The sequence below is a fragment of the Rhododendron vialii genome, chromosome 12a (assembly GCF_030253575.1).
Source record: "Rhododendron vialii isolate Sample 1 chromosome 12a, ASM3025357v1".
Classification (NCBI taxonomy): Eukaryota; Viridiplantae; Streptophyta; class Magnoliopsida; order Ericales; family Ericaceae; genus Rhododendron; species Rhododendron vialii.
In genome coordinates, this window is record NC_080568.1 from 33,594,434 (window position 1) to 33,610,512 (window position 16,079).

The 16,079-nt window shown below is 37.2% G+C and overlaps 1 protein-coding gene and 1 long non-coding RNA gene across 2 annotated transcripts; both read right to left on the reverse strand.

Moving 5' to 3' along the window:
• Window positions 1-1,374: 1,374 nt before the first annotated feature.
• Window positions 1,375-5,772, reverse strand: LOC131309905 (uncharacterized). Its single transcript, XR_009195039.1, has 3 exons — window positions 5,284-5,772; window positions 4,287-4,781; window positions 1,375-2,175 (listed from the first exon to the last, which is right to left on the reverse strand). It is a non-coding gene; the product is annotated as an uncharacterized LOC131309905 (long non-coding RNA).
• Window positions 5,773-8,478: 2,706 nt separating this feature from the next.
• LOC131309903 (protein FLX-like 3) lies at window positions 8,479-12,791 on the reverse strand. Its single transcript, XM_058336608.1, has 5 exons — window positions 12,627-12,791; window positions 10,134-10,674; window positions 9,856-10,001; window positions 8,910-8,989; window positions 8,479-8,823 (listed from the first exon to the last, which is right to left on the reverse strand). The coding sequence occupies exons 2-5, from the start codon at window positions 10,661-10,663 to the stop codon at window positions 8,740-8,742; spliced, it is 840 nt and encodes a 279-aa protein (XP_058192591.1). The 5' UTR covers window positions 10,664-10,674; window positions 12,627-12,791; the 3' UTR covers window positions 8,479-8,739.
• Window positions 12,792-16,079: the final 3,288 nt, after the last annotated feature.

The window sequence follows — 16,079 nt, forward strand, 5'->3', positions numbered from 1 at the left end:
TGGTGTTAAGAACAATAGGTAGGTATATCTGCACATTCATTTATAGCACCGACGGAAAAAGAAAAAAAAGCCGCCATGAATATTCAGAAAACAAACCGTCAATTAGATCTTACTGACCCCATTCAGGCTGGAAATCGTCGGAATATTTCCTATCAATCTATCTCTTGCAACGATTAATAAATTCCAATCATAGAAACCATTCAAATGCTTAAAAACAAATTGTAAAAAATACCAATATCCGGATAAGATGAACTCCAAAACTGGAGAAAAGCTATTAAGGCAAGCGTACAAAAAAATGAACCGTTTCAATCGTCTAAATAAAAACCAAAGGCAAAAATTGGACGGGCCCAAATTTTACCATAACTGAAATAGGAGTTAGCCCCCTCGATTTGAATGACAATAATCTTGAAGATGAAAGGAAATGTGTTGTCCTATTTCCATGATTCCTACGCTTGGAACTAACTAGAATAAGAATGTCATTTCTGATGATCAGGAATCACATTTCCAAACTAAGTAGGAAATTGATCCCTCCTGGCTCCCACCCAAGGTAATTCTAGATTTCTTGCTCAATCCCAAAAAAAAATAAAAAAAATGCTCAACTCCAATATATTATCAAAATAATCGACTCCTGGATAAGATTACTGAATTAATCCAACATCCGAATATAATAACTCCACTATTTACAAGGAAATCTTATTCCTATCGCGGATGACAAGCATCCAAACACGGGCTAGAGAAGATATTTTTGCTACTTCTAAATTATAAGAACCCCGTTTGGGTGGCAGCATTTTGTCTGGTATAAGCTCATTACCTTGCGTAAACAAATATTACTCTCAGAATATACCATGAACTTTACATAAACAAAAACTACTGAGAATATACCCATATACAGCTTTGACCAGCTAAGTAGTACTGATATTCAGAGTGACTTTTGGTTTTCAAAAATGCTACAACCTCACCCATACACACCCTCATTCGCATGGGTGTGTGGGTCCTACACACAGTAGTAGCGTAGTGTGCGCCGGCCTCCACACCCATGTGAGTATGAGTATGTAATTGAGTGAGGTCGTAAAATGATTGTACTTTTTTGAGGAAACGGAACATATCATGCTTGACAGAACGTACGCAAATCAACATGAATTAGGCGACACATTGAACATACAACTGGAATATACGAGTACCCCCCCTCAATAAGAACGATTGGGCACTTTGTTCCTCCATCAATAATTAGATGTTAAAGACAACAGTACTCAAGGCCGGACCGTGTTTGAACAAGTGCTTTTCAGTAAGGGATCTGTGCCAACTTCGATCAATATACTATGCAGTGCATTAACGGACTAACCTTTCCCTTTGTCTGGCTACTCAACTCCAAACGGTAAGGCCATATATAACCTAATTGATTCACACATCCCATGTAAAGACATTCTTCACCATGGTAAAGAATCCAAAGACGAAAATATCGATCATGGCTAAAACTAGTGCATTCTTGAACGACCAATCAGTTCCCCAAGGTAAAATACCCGAAAAAGACAAAAGAGAGCTGTAAGATCATGCACAGACTCCTCTCTCTCTCTCTCTCTCTCTCTCTCTCTGTAGCATAAATTACCGCATCATGACCGTAAATATAATCACGTCAAGAAAAAATACGAAATGATAGAATATGCAAAAAAGAGCAACTCAATCTAAATTGAACATATCCTTCGTCAGAGCAAAGTATTTGGCAGCTTGCGTCCACAATAGCAAAATAGTCTCCACTGGCACTATGAAGACCTTTAGCTCCATTTAGACCAATGAACCAATCAACCCGGAAGAAATTTCAATTCCACAAAACCTTGAAAAAACTCATGTCTGTCGACACTTCCCCCGAAAAACCAATTGCATCTTTGCCTATCTGTGTCTCCTCCAACTAATTCATAAGTTAGCATTGTGAATTAGTGGATTCACCATGGAAGAGGACAATGGTAGGGTAATCAAAAGAATAAAGTTGCTTTATTACTTCGTCATTTTCTCATCAGTTCCTACACCTTTTTCCTCTCTCCAAAAATCCCTCCTACAAAATCCACCACCAAACATGGCCTTGCGCAGTTTCATGAGTCTTACCTTTGTTGAATCCCAATATCAAGGATACCTGCTAACCACTTGACCTTTCAAGAAGTTTACTCACCCCATTTCCACCTGCAAAATATCGAAAAACAAGTATCAGAGCAAATGCCAGCTCAAGACAAAAGAACATTGAGGCTTGGATGTCTGTAATTGATGCAAATGAGGTACAGAAAGTTACGATGGACCCAACAAATCATTCGAAAATCACTAAGTGAGGTGAAAGCTTGTTGTACACACACACACATAATCTATACACACACATACACAAACACAGAACATTTGTGTAAGAGAAAGTTTTTACTATTTGAACTTAATATATTCACTGTTAGGGGTCCTTAATGAAGGTTAATATCATATCTATTAGCACATAAATGGATAATTAAAAGAGAAGTGATTTTCACACTCCCCTTCTTACAATCCACACCCCCCTTTTTTGTCATTATCAACATGAATTCACTATTTTGCCCTATTTTCAATGCACTCATACATCCAAGGGCAATATTGTAAATTCAAGTGGATAAAGACAAAAAAGGGAGAGTAGATCGTAAAAAGGGGAGTGTGAAAATCATTTTCCAAACAAAAATATTTGACTGCAATTCTAAAGTTTGTAATCATGATGATTGGGTAAGCAACAAAGTTGAGGGATATTTCAAGAAGAGACGAACAAGAACGAAGAGTTTTGGCAGTAGCAATCTTTTAGTGTGCTCCCATTTTCAAATTGCTTTGGAAACAGATTTGGAGATCTATTATTGATAATTTGTAGATAATGAAAGAAGAGCATTCTCAACTCTCCTGTAAAGCGCATGAATGTGCTGACTCAATTTCAAACTTGAATACGATGGTTACGGCAGTCCAAACACTGAGTAAGTGTCTGTCACCAAATTACTTTAGTTTAGACATGCTTTTGTCTACAATCACAGGTTATCTAACTTGCAGTTTCACAATTCGATAATCTTAAAATGAAGTATATTGGGCCAAACAGTTTTTAACAAAATTCACGAAGCAACAAGTATATCTTGTCTTTATCTTACGTAATCTGATATTTTCTTTTGCACTTCATATTGGACTAATGGTTGCTAAAGTTGCTTCTTTTTGTTTTTGTCGTTGACATCAGAGTGTTTTGCAGGTAACATCTGGGTATGCGATTGTTGTAGATTTCAATGCAGCTAAGGATGGAGATCTTGGGATAATTACAGGTGGTTCAACAAAGAAAATTTACAAATTTGACCGGGTTTACCCGCCAAAGGATGATCAAGGTATCATTGCTATAAATAGATGACGGCCTACAACAGTTGCATACCCAAATGTTGTCTCATCTTTACTAAATGAACGACACCTACAAAACACCCTAAAGTTTCTTGGTATCACAACGACAAAACACAAGACAACAACTTTAGTTAATCAATTGTTCCAACAAGAAGTGCAAAAAAAAAAAAAAAACCATCAAATTACGTAAGATAAAGTTAAAATATTCTTTTTGCTTCCCGAATTTGTTAAAAAGCTATTTGGTCCTTTTTACTATACTTCATTTTAAAATTATCTAATTGTGAAACAGTAAATTAGCTCACATGATTTTTGACATAATCACATCCAAACAGAAGTAATTTTGTGACAAACATTTACCCCACTGCCATAACCATCTTATTCGAGTCCGAAATTGAGTCAACACATTCATGCACTTCACGAGAGAATTAAGAATTCTCTTCTTTCATGGTTCCAAATGATCAATAGAAATTTGCCTCCAAAGCAATCTAAAAATCGGAGCATTCTAAAAGATTTTCTCTATACAAGTTGAATTAACTTAATATTTAATACTAGTTCAACAATTGCTACTGCCAAAACTCGTTGTTCTTGTTTGTATCTACTTGAAATATCCCTCAACTTTGCTGCTTGCATAGCCTTCTCTTAATATAACAATTTCAAATATCCATTTATATGATGATAGATATGATATTACCTATATTGAGTCCCAAAACCCAAAACACTCGATATATTAAGTTCAAATAACAGAAACTTTCTTCCACACAAAATCAATCTCTCTCTCTCTCTCTCTCTCTCTCTCTCTCTCTCTCTCTCTTGCATAAATTTATTGCATCATGACCACAAATATTATTACTTCAAGAGGAAAAAAAACAAAATCACAGAATATGCAAAAAGAGCAACTCAATCTAAATTGAACATACATAGTAGGAGCAAGTATTCAGCAGTTTGCGTCCACAGCAGCAGAATAGTCTTCCACTGGCATTATGAAAATCTTTAGCTCCATTTAGACAAATCAACCCAGAAGAAATTTCAATTCCACCAAACATTGCGAAAACTCATGTCTGCAAACACTTCCCCCTGACAACCAGTTGCATCTTTGCCTATCTATGTCTCCTTTTCTCCTCCGATTAATTCACGTGTTTGCACTATGAATTAAAGGATAACCATGGAAGAGGACAATGGTAGGGTAATCAAAAGAACAAAGATGCTTTATCACTTAGTCATTTTCTTTTCAGTTCCCACACCTTTTTCCTCTCCAAAATCCCCCCTAAAAAATCCACCCCCTAACATGGCCATGAGCAGTTTCATGAATCTTACCTTTGTTCAATACCTATACCAAGGATACCTGCTATCCTTGTGACCTTTCAAGAAGTCAACTCACTCAGAACCTAGGACAGCAGATACCACCTTTCCACCTACAAAATATTCAAAAACAAGTATCAGAACAAATAATCTAAACATAAAATGTAACTAAATATACAGTTCTGGAAAGAAAAAAGCAGAACTTATGAGAAATAAGCAAAGTAAATAAATATCCCCATGCAGCAAGTTAAGCAATTATTAAGGGGAACACAGTAAATATTCTGCATCCAAGTCAGTGGAACTACAAGCCTCACGCCCTATACGATAAACAAAAGTCACTCAGAACTTCAACCACTTCAGCATATCCCAGAGCACCCTTAATCTGCATCTCCCTCAACTTTTCTTAGATGACGGAACCTTTACAGAAAGCTTGGTTTTCATTCACTATCTAGGCAAGGCTAATACAGTATGAATCGTAAATGGACGAGAACAACGTCGTGCAGCTTAAGAGTTAAGACACATCACACCTTCTCCCCAACAATCCAAAGGGACCCATCTTAATATATACTAACAAAACAGTGGAACGCTATTACCAGTCAACATGAAAAACATTACTGCTTCACAAGTCCCCGATCTTATATCTCTTCAGGTGTATGAAGCACATAATTCACATAGCTCCATTATGTAGCTCGTCTTCCATAACCTGGAAAGAGCTCCCACCTTTAAACTGACTACAAACCGGCTTTTGATAGTAAAGGGCTAAGCAAACCACTATCACCACCACCAAACTATAACCAATTACACCCTCAAAGTTGGGTTCCACTTGCCAATCCTTCGCGTGTATTAAGTGGGCATTTTGTGAGAAAGGGATTCTCATGTCCAATTGAAAGACACAATCAAGGTAAACTGTAACCCAAAAGATATCATCAAGGCCTATGAAGGCTACGATTTTACTAACTGCGCAAAGGACCAAAATCTATCATATGGTTGCGTGGTGCTGCACTGAAATGGTTAACGCTCTTAATCTCACTAATTATTTGATTCAAGACTGACAGTTACATTCATGCACCCACCAGAACAAGCTTTATCGTTTCAAAGGCTTTCTGTCGACTGCTGCAATACCTAACAATGACCGTTGTTGACTGCTGCAATACCTAACAGCAGTCTACTAACACAGTAACATGTAATACATGCACCCACAGTTGAAATTGCATTTGGTACTAGTAACTTTCATCCCCCGCAGTAATGGTATTTCCCTAAGAAAACAAGTCCAAGAACTATCTGATATACTGAAACAATAGACAAGACATCCTAGGTATGTGAGTCCTCCGTGAGCAGCCCGCATCAGCAGGTTACACAAGTAATCCATTCTCATTTTCCTATAATAGAACAGACGGCATCAAACAACAATCACACAAATCTCTAATTACCAAATAACCCAAAAGTCACACAACTAAAGCTAAAACTTCATTATTGACTGCACAGTCCTATGTTCTAGTGGTATCTTTACCAGCTAATCATAAACTTACTCTACGGACTCTCATAGAGCAATAAAATTTTAAAGGTCATCATCCAACATACCAAAACAGTTTTGACTCTTGTTAGGGTATAGTGGGAAGAACGGAAATATGCTGGTACTAAAATCCACTTGATAAAACCAAACATCAAACCCAAATCTAAAAATCCTAGTCTAAATCCTAACATCAAACATAAAACTAAAAATTCTAGTCTAAATGGATTCCTAAGATAGATCGTCTCATATTGTGCATTTGCGTAAAAGTGACTGAATGGTGCAAGGAAAAGCAGGTCAACTACAAATTCTAGGTTATAAATACACATTCTGGACCCAGTAAATATACAGAATAGAGACGGAAATACTTGCCTCTACGAAATCTCGTCACATGGCAGGTGCACCATCCTTTCGTCAGATATTCCAGGCTCCTTTAATTGCGTAGTGGAGCAAACTTTTGGAACATGAAGGTGTCCAGAATAACTCGATTATTTGAAGACATTGCTGAACTAAGCATTAGATGAACATTCAAAAAGGGAACACTGAAACAAGAGATGCAGGGATACTGCATAACCATATCCTGAACACTGAAGTTAGGTCAGATACGACAGGTTGAACTCTTCCATCCAATATGAGCGTTCCACGTTTTGGATGCCACTTCCATATCCGCATATATGAACTATTGCGTGGAAAATCATCCAGGGCAGTCCCAGAATCTTTTGTATGGTACGGCTAATGCGTCTGAAGTCCAACCATTTCCACATATTTTGTGAAAGAATAGGCTCATCAGTCCATCTTCCGCACAACTAAGGAAATTTCACACATGCCCAAAGATCTACGCTCACAGTACATTAGGAAATTCAAGGATTCCATAAACTAAATCAAATGGCATACTTCACCATATTCTTAACTTGTAAAGTCATGCTTCTTGCATATCCCATCCAACCTCCACAATGTTTACAGTTACATTACACTTAAACATTGTAATGACTAGCTTCCACAACAAACATCACCAGATCCATTTTCAGAGATGCAGCAGAGTACAGAAGTAATTCCAACTTCTCCAGAAGCAGCTCCAACCAAGACCCAAAGACTACACACACATGGGTTTACCCTTCGACGCTATCAAGAGAACAAGATAAAGAATGGTCCCAAGGATTGATTGCAGTGATAATAACAAAACAAAGATATGCACGATGAACAACTAATGACTACAAATACACTGCCTCTTTTTGCTGCAATGATAACACCATCCAATCTTCAAATGCCCCCTCTCAAAGCACAAGAAAATGTGCTAGTACATAATCAGAGGTTCTTCTTGCATTAGCACAACACCATTGTTTTCTTGTACTGAAAGTGCTCACTTAACAAATTTCTAAACTAACAAGAATTAGGTGTGGTCTCTTCCTTGAAAGATGCTACTATTGTTCTGCATATCACCCAGCCAAGTAACATACAATTACAGACATTGTGTCACCAACAGTTATAGAAACCTAAACTCTTAAAACTCCACTTACCATCTTTCTACCTATCAAAACTGCACTTAGAGTACGCTAAATAGGCCAATTATAGCATACTAGTATAGTACGAGGACAGACATTCTAATTCTCAAAGCTCTATGGTTCTTTCTCAAAGCTCTATGGTTCTTCACAAGACTGCATGGTTCTACCTCTTTGATCATGTCTTTCCACGACACATGATGATAAAAAGTGAGTGTTTTGAATGCTTAGAACTGCCAAAACTTGATGAAGAAGTATTTCAAGCTATCTGATCCTCGAAAAGTAGAAGGTTTTCCATCATAGAATTCCTTAATATCCAAATGAAAGAGGACCACTTCCCAAATCATATCCAGAAGGGAAAACCAGAAAAAAAGAAGGAAGCTGAATGGTCCTCACTCATGGAACTGATTTTCCATGACACTAATCATATCACCCCTCATATACTAACTAACATTGGAGATAACATAAAAGAACACTACACTCCTCTCATACTGCACACTCTTAACAGGAAGCGTCAGGCACAGCAGCAAGAAACTTCACTAAGACCAGACATGATTTCCTAACAGCTCAAAACACTACAGAGTTACATCCGGCATCTTTCTAAAATTTTCAAGAAGATAAATCTCTACCGTTCAGAGAAGGTTTCCTAACAGCCCGTCTAATTAAGATAGAGAAACAAGCCAGATGCTTCTTCGAAAAGATTCAAATATAAACAATCATGCAAAGCTATCCAAAGTAAGATTAACAAGGAGATAAGTTCTCTGAACGCAAGAAGTAAACGTGCAGTATATGATCCAAATAAAGGGAGAAACTAAAGCCATACTTTACGATACTAATATGTGATAATCTAAGCAAACAATCCAGCAGGTGAATAAGTCAAAGTAAAGTAGCCTTACTTCCCAATAAGTTGCCTAAGATAATGAACATCGTTCAGATAGAAGACTACTGATGCGATACGTACGCATAACAAGAATTAAACACTTCTAGCCCATTTTATATACTGGACAGCCGACAAACAAGTAAAAGGTGTGGTTGTTTTGCAATGCAAACTTAATCCAGCTTTCAACGCCGAGTCATCCGAGATTTCTCAAGTCCTCCCCATGATGCAGAACCCGAACCATAGAGAGGGCCCTTGTCAGCAGCACCCTGAGAAGGAACATAGACATTTGAGTTCAACATATTATACTGCACGAGTCTAGAATTCATATTATCAGGACTGTGTGCATTCATACCAGATGAACCCCATATCCATCTCCATAAGGACCTGGGAAGCTCCCTTCAGGGCTGCTGTATTTCATCCCATATGCTCCACCTTTAGAGACCAGACATTAAGGTAAGTGGTTGAAGATATCAGTATATCACTAGAATTACGATGGACAAATAAGACTGACAAAGCGATCCATTTCTGCAGCATTTTAAGATTATGAAACACGTACAAGGGCAGAACAATTGCTGCTTTTTTTGCTGCTGAGAGTACAGAATGACACCGGAAACATAAGAACAGTGGAATAGTAGCATACACATCCACATAAAAAATTATCCAGCTTATATTTATGTTGCATACGGGGTAACTTGCCATGCATGAATGAATATCTTGGGGTTGGACTTCGACCTGTCAAACCTCTAACTGAAGGTGGACTCAGCAAAAAGATATCACATTTGTAGTTTAATCCATTTTGCAGAATAAAAAAATGTTTTCCACGCAACAGAGTGAAAAAAAAACTTTAATTATTTCATAGCACTTCTGCAACAAAATAAACGAGGTCAAATAAAATTCTATGACCAACATCCAATGGAACTTACCGCGCACATATCCCACACTCTTATCCTGCTATAAAGTCAAGTTTGAGACATAGATACTAGATTTGTTTTGAATAGCCCATGTATCATAGATATACTAACTCAACGAGTTCTGGATATGGTTCATTGTGAGTAGAATACTTGTCAACACTCCTTTGATAAGTATACAGAGCAAATAAAATCAACATTGAACGTCAGAAGCATCCCCCTAAACAAGGGAGACTATAACTCTGAAAATATTATTTCCAACTTCCAAACAAGCTCAACTTATGTGTTCCAAAGAGGAGAAGAATCAGATAAATAATATTACGAATGCACATAATGACAAGTTAAATTTCTCACAAACTGGATAAGAAAGTCAACAAGGTCATAATATACCAGCAGGCCATGGTCTGCCGTCACCATTTGACAGTTCTGCACGCAGCTTTTCAACTTCCCGTGCCATGGACACTAAGTTCTTCTCCATTGCTTGTCTCTGTTCCATCAGCTCAATATTTGCCTTCTTTTCGTAATCAATAGCATTTCTACAAGACAAATTTTTTGAGTAAGCACTTTGTGAGCTGACCCTTCGTTACCACAAGAGGGATTGTTAATCTAAAGACCAGGTAGTATATGAGCCTCAAGGAGGATGCATTAAACATGAGTGGAGCACAAACCTAGCACGCATAAGCTCCTGGTGCAATCCATCAATTTCAGACCTCAAACGTGGAATCTGCTGATTATCAGCTTTCAACTTTCCAAGATCTTGTGTGAGGTTCTGGACTTGCCCTGCTAGGTCCTGCCTTGCAGTATTTAGCTTTTTAACTTCGGCACGAAGTTGTACAACCTCATTTCTCAGAGGTTCGGTAGCACGGAGATCAGCTTCCAGCTTCAAACCTCTCTCAATAAGCTCCCTTGAATGCATATCTTGTTCTGCACGAATATCACCGATGACAATATTCATGTGATGAAGTTCCTCCTTAGCAGCACCAAGTTCACGCTGCAGGGCCACGCGATCTTCAACCAACCTCCGATTTTCAGCCACAAGCCTCCGGATTTCAACATGCTGCATTTCAATTTCTTCCTCCAACATAGCAGGATGAGGCGGCAGTTGACGAGGCAAAGGGACTCGGACAAGAGGCCCTTCTGGGGGATACCCACGTCGATTGTCAAATGCATCACGATGAATGCGATTTCTCCCAGCCATTTGAAGTGACCCTACCAATAGAAAGAGGATGACACGACATTACGATATAGCACAAGAAGTAACTTCCCCAAACAAAAAACAATTGAAGTCTTCATTGAAGGTGCAGCTTAAAAGACAATCAATAATCAAACATCCTACAAATATTATGTACAACTGGACATGAATGATTCTCACATTTTTCTACCTCCAAACATCTCTTTAGTACATTGTTTGGATCTTGAATACTAAGGGAAAGGGCAATGAAAGGGGGAAAAAAATGAAACTGAAAATGAAGTGGAAAAGCTAATTTTTTTTCTTTCATTTGCTTGGCAAAGTTGAAAATACTGGAAATACATCACCAAAAACTATAGCAATGTTTCACTTCAATAAAAATTGAACAAGTGCAGCTAATTTGATTTCCTTTACAGCTAGCTCTACCACCACTAATCTCATATCCAAACATATCATAGAAGCCATCATTAGGACTGGGGCTGTTATGCAATACATAACCGACCACAGCTACTAGAAGTGCTTGAATAGTTTTACTTAATTGCAAATCATTCATCACAATAGGAAATTATCCATCACACTGAGCCTCTAAGAAGAATCTTTTTGCATACAAGTTTTCTTTTCAATGGTATATATATATAAGCACTCTTTGGGTTGTTCAGAAACTGCAAGAAAAAAAAGAGCTAAAATAAGAGATGATCAGATATCACTTTTGCATCGATTTTCCATTCCTGCACCAAAGGAAGCTAAAGCTTCACAGAACACGACGAAAATCATCTTTTTTCAGCTAGATAACTTGACTTCAACACCTGGGTTTTGCTTGGAAAAGTTACGTTTCAACTCAATGGATTTTACGTTTGCTTTTAGAAAATTAGTCAACGTACTTGAATCACTCAAAATGAGGCATTTTATGAAATCACCCCTATATTTACCCAGTTATATCAAATTTATCAGGATCAACCCCGAAAAATCAATGTTATGAAATCTGTATGTGAGATATCCAAGCTAAATTTGAGCTACTCTCGTTGGAATCCGACGTCAAAACCCTTAATTTGAAACCCCCATTTGTTCAATGAGAATGGCCTCGTAAGTCGTAAATGTTTGATAGTCCATAAATAACAGAGCTACTACAGACGTCTTCGACTTTTCCATGCTAAATTGGCATCACCATTTACCAAATACCATGCTTAACATAGAAATTCTAGCTATAAATCTTCAACAGATATACACAGAACCATGTAAATGGCATCTAGGGCAATACTAATTAACCATATCTATAGGCATTCGGTACAGGCAAAGCTAAGCAACATAACACGATTCAATAAAAAAAACATGACAAATAACCGAATTAGAAATGCTTGAATACTAATATTTTATAGGAAATCATTCATCACAATAGAAAATTATTCATCACACTAAGCCTCTAAGAAGAATCTTTTATATAATCTTTCTTTTCAAGGGTATAAAAGAACACTTTCGATAGTTCATAAACTGCGCTGAAAAATCAGCTAAAGTAAGACACGATCAGATACGACAAAATCATCTGTTTCATCTCGATAAGTTGACCTCAACAACCGGGCTTTGTTTCAAAACTTAGGGTTTCAAGTTTTCAACTCAATGGATTCTATGTGCACTTTCAACAAAATTAGTCGACATAATTTTTTATTGTATCAACCCTAACTTACCGAGCTATTCCAAATTTATCACGATCAAACCTGGAAAAGCCAATATTAAAATCTGTATGGATGATATCAGGGCTAAATTTGAGCTACTCTCGTTGGAATTTTAACATCAAATCCCTCAATTTGAAACATAAATCTGTGTTGAACGGATTAACTCCTGGTTTGTGAATTTGACATGCCTTTACTCCCGAAGATATGTTTAATTACTCGACCTCCAAAGAGATTATGTTTAAGCATCTAAATAACCAAAAATAAAAACTACGCAACAGACAGAGAGAGAGAGAGAGAAGTACCTGTTCGGATCGTTGCCGAGCTTGGTTCGCTTGAAGATTACAGTAATACTTTTGGGGGCTGTTCTGATTCTGGTCGATTTGTAACTAGGGCTCGTGTTGATGATATACACGTAACCCGTTATTGGGGGAATTACATATGGAGCCCTCGCATTTGACCCATGTCACAAATTAATACTGGTATTATATGATTTCTTAACTTGAAACCCTGAGACTTTTTAGTTTAACCAGACAATGTCAAGCTCAATGGGCAATGGATTATCCTATTTAAACTTCTCTAATGAGGGCAAGAACCATCAACAACAAATCCACGTCCTGCGACCCACCTCCACACTACTCTCTCTTCCTTTGTTGACATGATCTGTTGTCTTCCTTTTAGTGTCCACAGCTCCATGACAAAATAGCATACTGCTTGTGATGTGAGAACCCGCTCTTGTAACAAGAGTCTCGCGTCGGGAATTCTAGGAAAAGTGAAATTGGTTTAGGTACAAGGATTCGCCCACCTAGCTCCTAGCTACTGTATAATTTGAGGTTCACCTTTTGAGCCGGGTGTTTAGGCAAATGGTTAGCAGATCAGTTGGCGCGAGTCTTTACAGGTGGTATCAAAGCACAACCCTAGTTTACATGATGGGTGCCATCTCTAGAATCTAGTACGAAGTAGGGAAGGTTGCTTGGCCAATCCTCGTTGCACAGCTAAGGTGGGGAGATTATGAGAACCCACTCTTGTAACAAGAGTTCCACATGCATCATGAATTTTAGGAAAAGACTATGGCCATCAGGAAAGGTTGCTGAGCCAATGCAACGTCCTCGTTGTAGCCAAGGTGGAGAGATTGTGAGAACTCGCTCTTGTAACAAGAGTGCAATGACCCGGATTTTTGACCCAATTTTTTTTAATACAAATTTATATTGTTAAATTTTTAATTCAATAATTAATTAGATTGAATAATTAAAATATATTATTATGTGTACAATTGATATTATTTACACTATTGTATAAGATATGTATTTAAACTTTAGATATACGAATCAGTGATTCATATTTATCTCTTATCTTTCCTATCTAAACCTGAAGTAGAACTCTATTAAAACTAACTCTCCACTTCTCTATCTCTCATCCTATACATAAAAGCGTTCAGATACATTCTCACCATGTACATACATGCGTCTACATACATTAGAATTGAAAACTCCCCAAATGTGGCACTTATCCCCTATCTTTTTATCATTATCAGTATCACTCTCCTTCCTTATTCTACCACTTCTACACTTATCCTCTCACCTTCTCATTACCTTATTCTCTCTCATTATACATACCCACATAAATCCAAAAATTGAACACCAGTATATTATTTCACTCTCAATTCTATTGTTGAGTCTAGAAGAGAGAGAGAGAGAGAGAGAGAGAGAGAGTTGTGACCGTAGGTGTGTGCACACCATGAGTTTCGTGGGCACACCGCTGCTGCGGGCCCTGTCAGAGTGCCGCCGGACACTGCCTCGAGATTTCAGAACTATCACGGCGATCTACGGACACCGTACAACATTTATCCGAACTTAGAATCGCGTTTGAGGTAGTTTTCCGGAAACCCGAAACCTTTATCTGCATTTTAATGGAGTTACTTAGATTTAAAGTTTATTGAAGATGATGACCTGTTGTTAAATTGTTAATTTATTTTTAGTCATGTTTATATTAAAATTCAGTCCGGTTGTGCTGGAATGATTAGTGTTATACTCTGTGAAAATTTATGATCGTTTAACAAGTATTTAATTGTGAAATTATTATTGATGATGCATTGCTGATTTGTATTTGAATGGACTTTTACGTGTTTAATAAATTATTGGGATAGATAAATGTTTATGAAATATTCACAAAAATATTTTACTAGTAAAAATTTATTTAGATTGTAAATAAGAAATATTTTAGATTATATATTAGTTAATCTTTAACTCTAATAAATATTGACTAAAATAGCCTCGCATAATTTTTTTGTTATAAAAATCTCATATTAATATTTAATATAGTTAGTAAATGCTAAATTTAGCAATAAGTATTTTTCAATAAAAAAAATTAGTTTGTAAAATCTATAAATAATATGAGAGTTAAAGAAAATATTTAAATAGTAAAAATGTTTTATAAAATTTCTAAACGAGAGAAATAGACTTAATTTTAAGTGTAGTAATTAATTGTTTGACTGAATATTATTTTATTACTCAAATGATTAATTCTATGACAGGATTAATTTTATCGCATGGTTATGTGTTGTTAGTACTTTTAGTTGAAATGTTGAACCGTGTGATATTTTGTTGTGGTTGTAGATTGGACAAATAGGTTCCCTGGGTGGTTACGAGTAGTGACTCATGTAGACGATGTTAAGTAAATGGAAATTGATAAAGTGTTGGAAGTGTGATTGTGTAGATTGTGATTTGAGCCATGGTGATGGCAAGGGTAACCTATAGGGCCCTGTGTTGAAATGGGTTACCTGAGGGGCCCGGTGTTGTGACGCTAACGTATGATACGTCATGAAAAATTTCTCTTCGAGGAAGAGAATGGGTCCTATGAGATGGTTATAGTTAGTGAGACGTTAATGTATGATACGTCATGGGAAGTTTCTCTTGGAGAAAGAGAATCGGTCCCATGAGACGGTTATAGTTAGCGTGGGGTAGTGGATGTCCGACCCTAATGTATGATACGTCATGGGATGACTCGATCCTCCTGTTATGGTCTTAAGTGAGAACATACTCGGTACATAACTTAGATGCGCTCACCTAGGACCCTGGTGCAGGACAAGCAAGAGGAAGGGTGGACCCATGAGACGATTGTAGTTAGTGGATGTGGGAGGAAAGGATCTCGCGGAGAGAATCCTTAGATTACATGTAAGATGATGGATAGTAAAGAAAAAGACGATGTGTTATTATTTTGTAGCTTCGGTGTATTATGAATTATTATATTGTTGATCTGCATATTGTGGTATTGGGTTTTAGGATTTCTACTTAGTGAATTATCACTCAGGATACGTTTGTATCCTGGCAAATCGTTTGCTTCGGCGTTCAATTTGCCAGAGTGTGCAGGATTCCACAGTTGAGCAGTTGATACAGGTGGGACCCTTGAAACGGAGTCTGGGCCAACATTGCTTGGAATTTCGTGTCAAAATTAGAGTCGCTCTGGAGTTGCTTTTGTTACATAGATTTTTGTATTATTTTGAAATTGTAATTTTTGTATAAGAATAAATAGGGGCCTAATAGTTTGAAAAATTCAGTGTATTTTAGGGTTAATGCTTCCGAAATTTCTTGAAAAATCGGGACGTTACAAAGAGTCCCACATTGGGAATTCTAGAAAAAGTGAAATTGGTTTATAAGGATTTGTCCACCAGCTACTGTAAAACTTGAGGCTAACATTTTTGAGTCACGTGGTTAAACGAATAGTTAGCAGGTCAGCTGAGGCGGGTCATTACATATGAT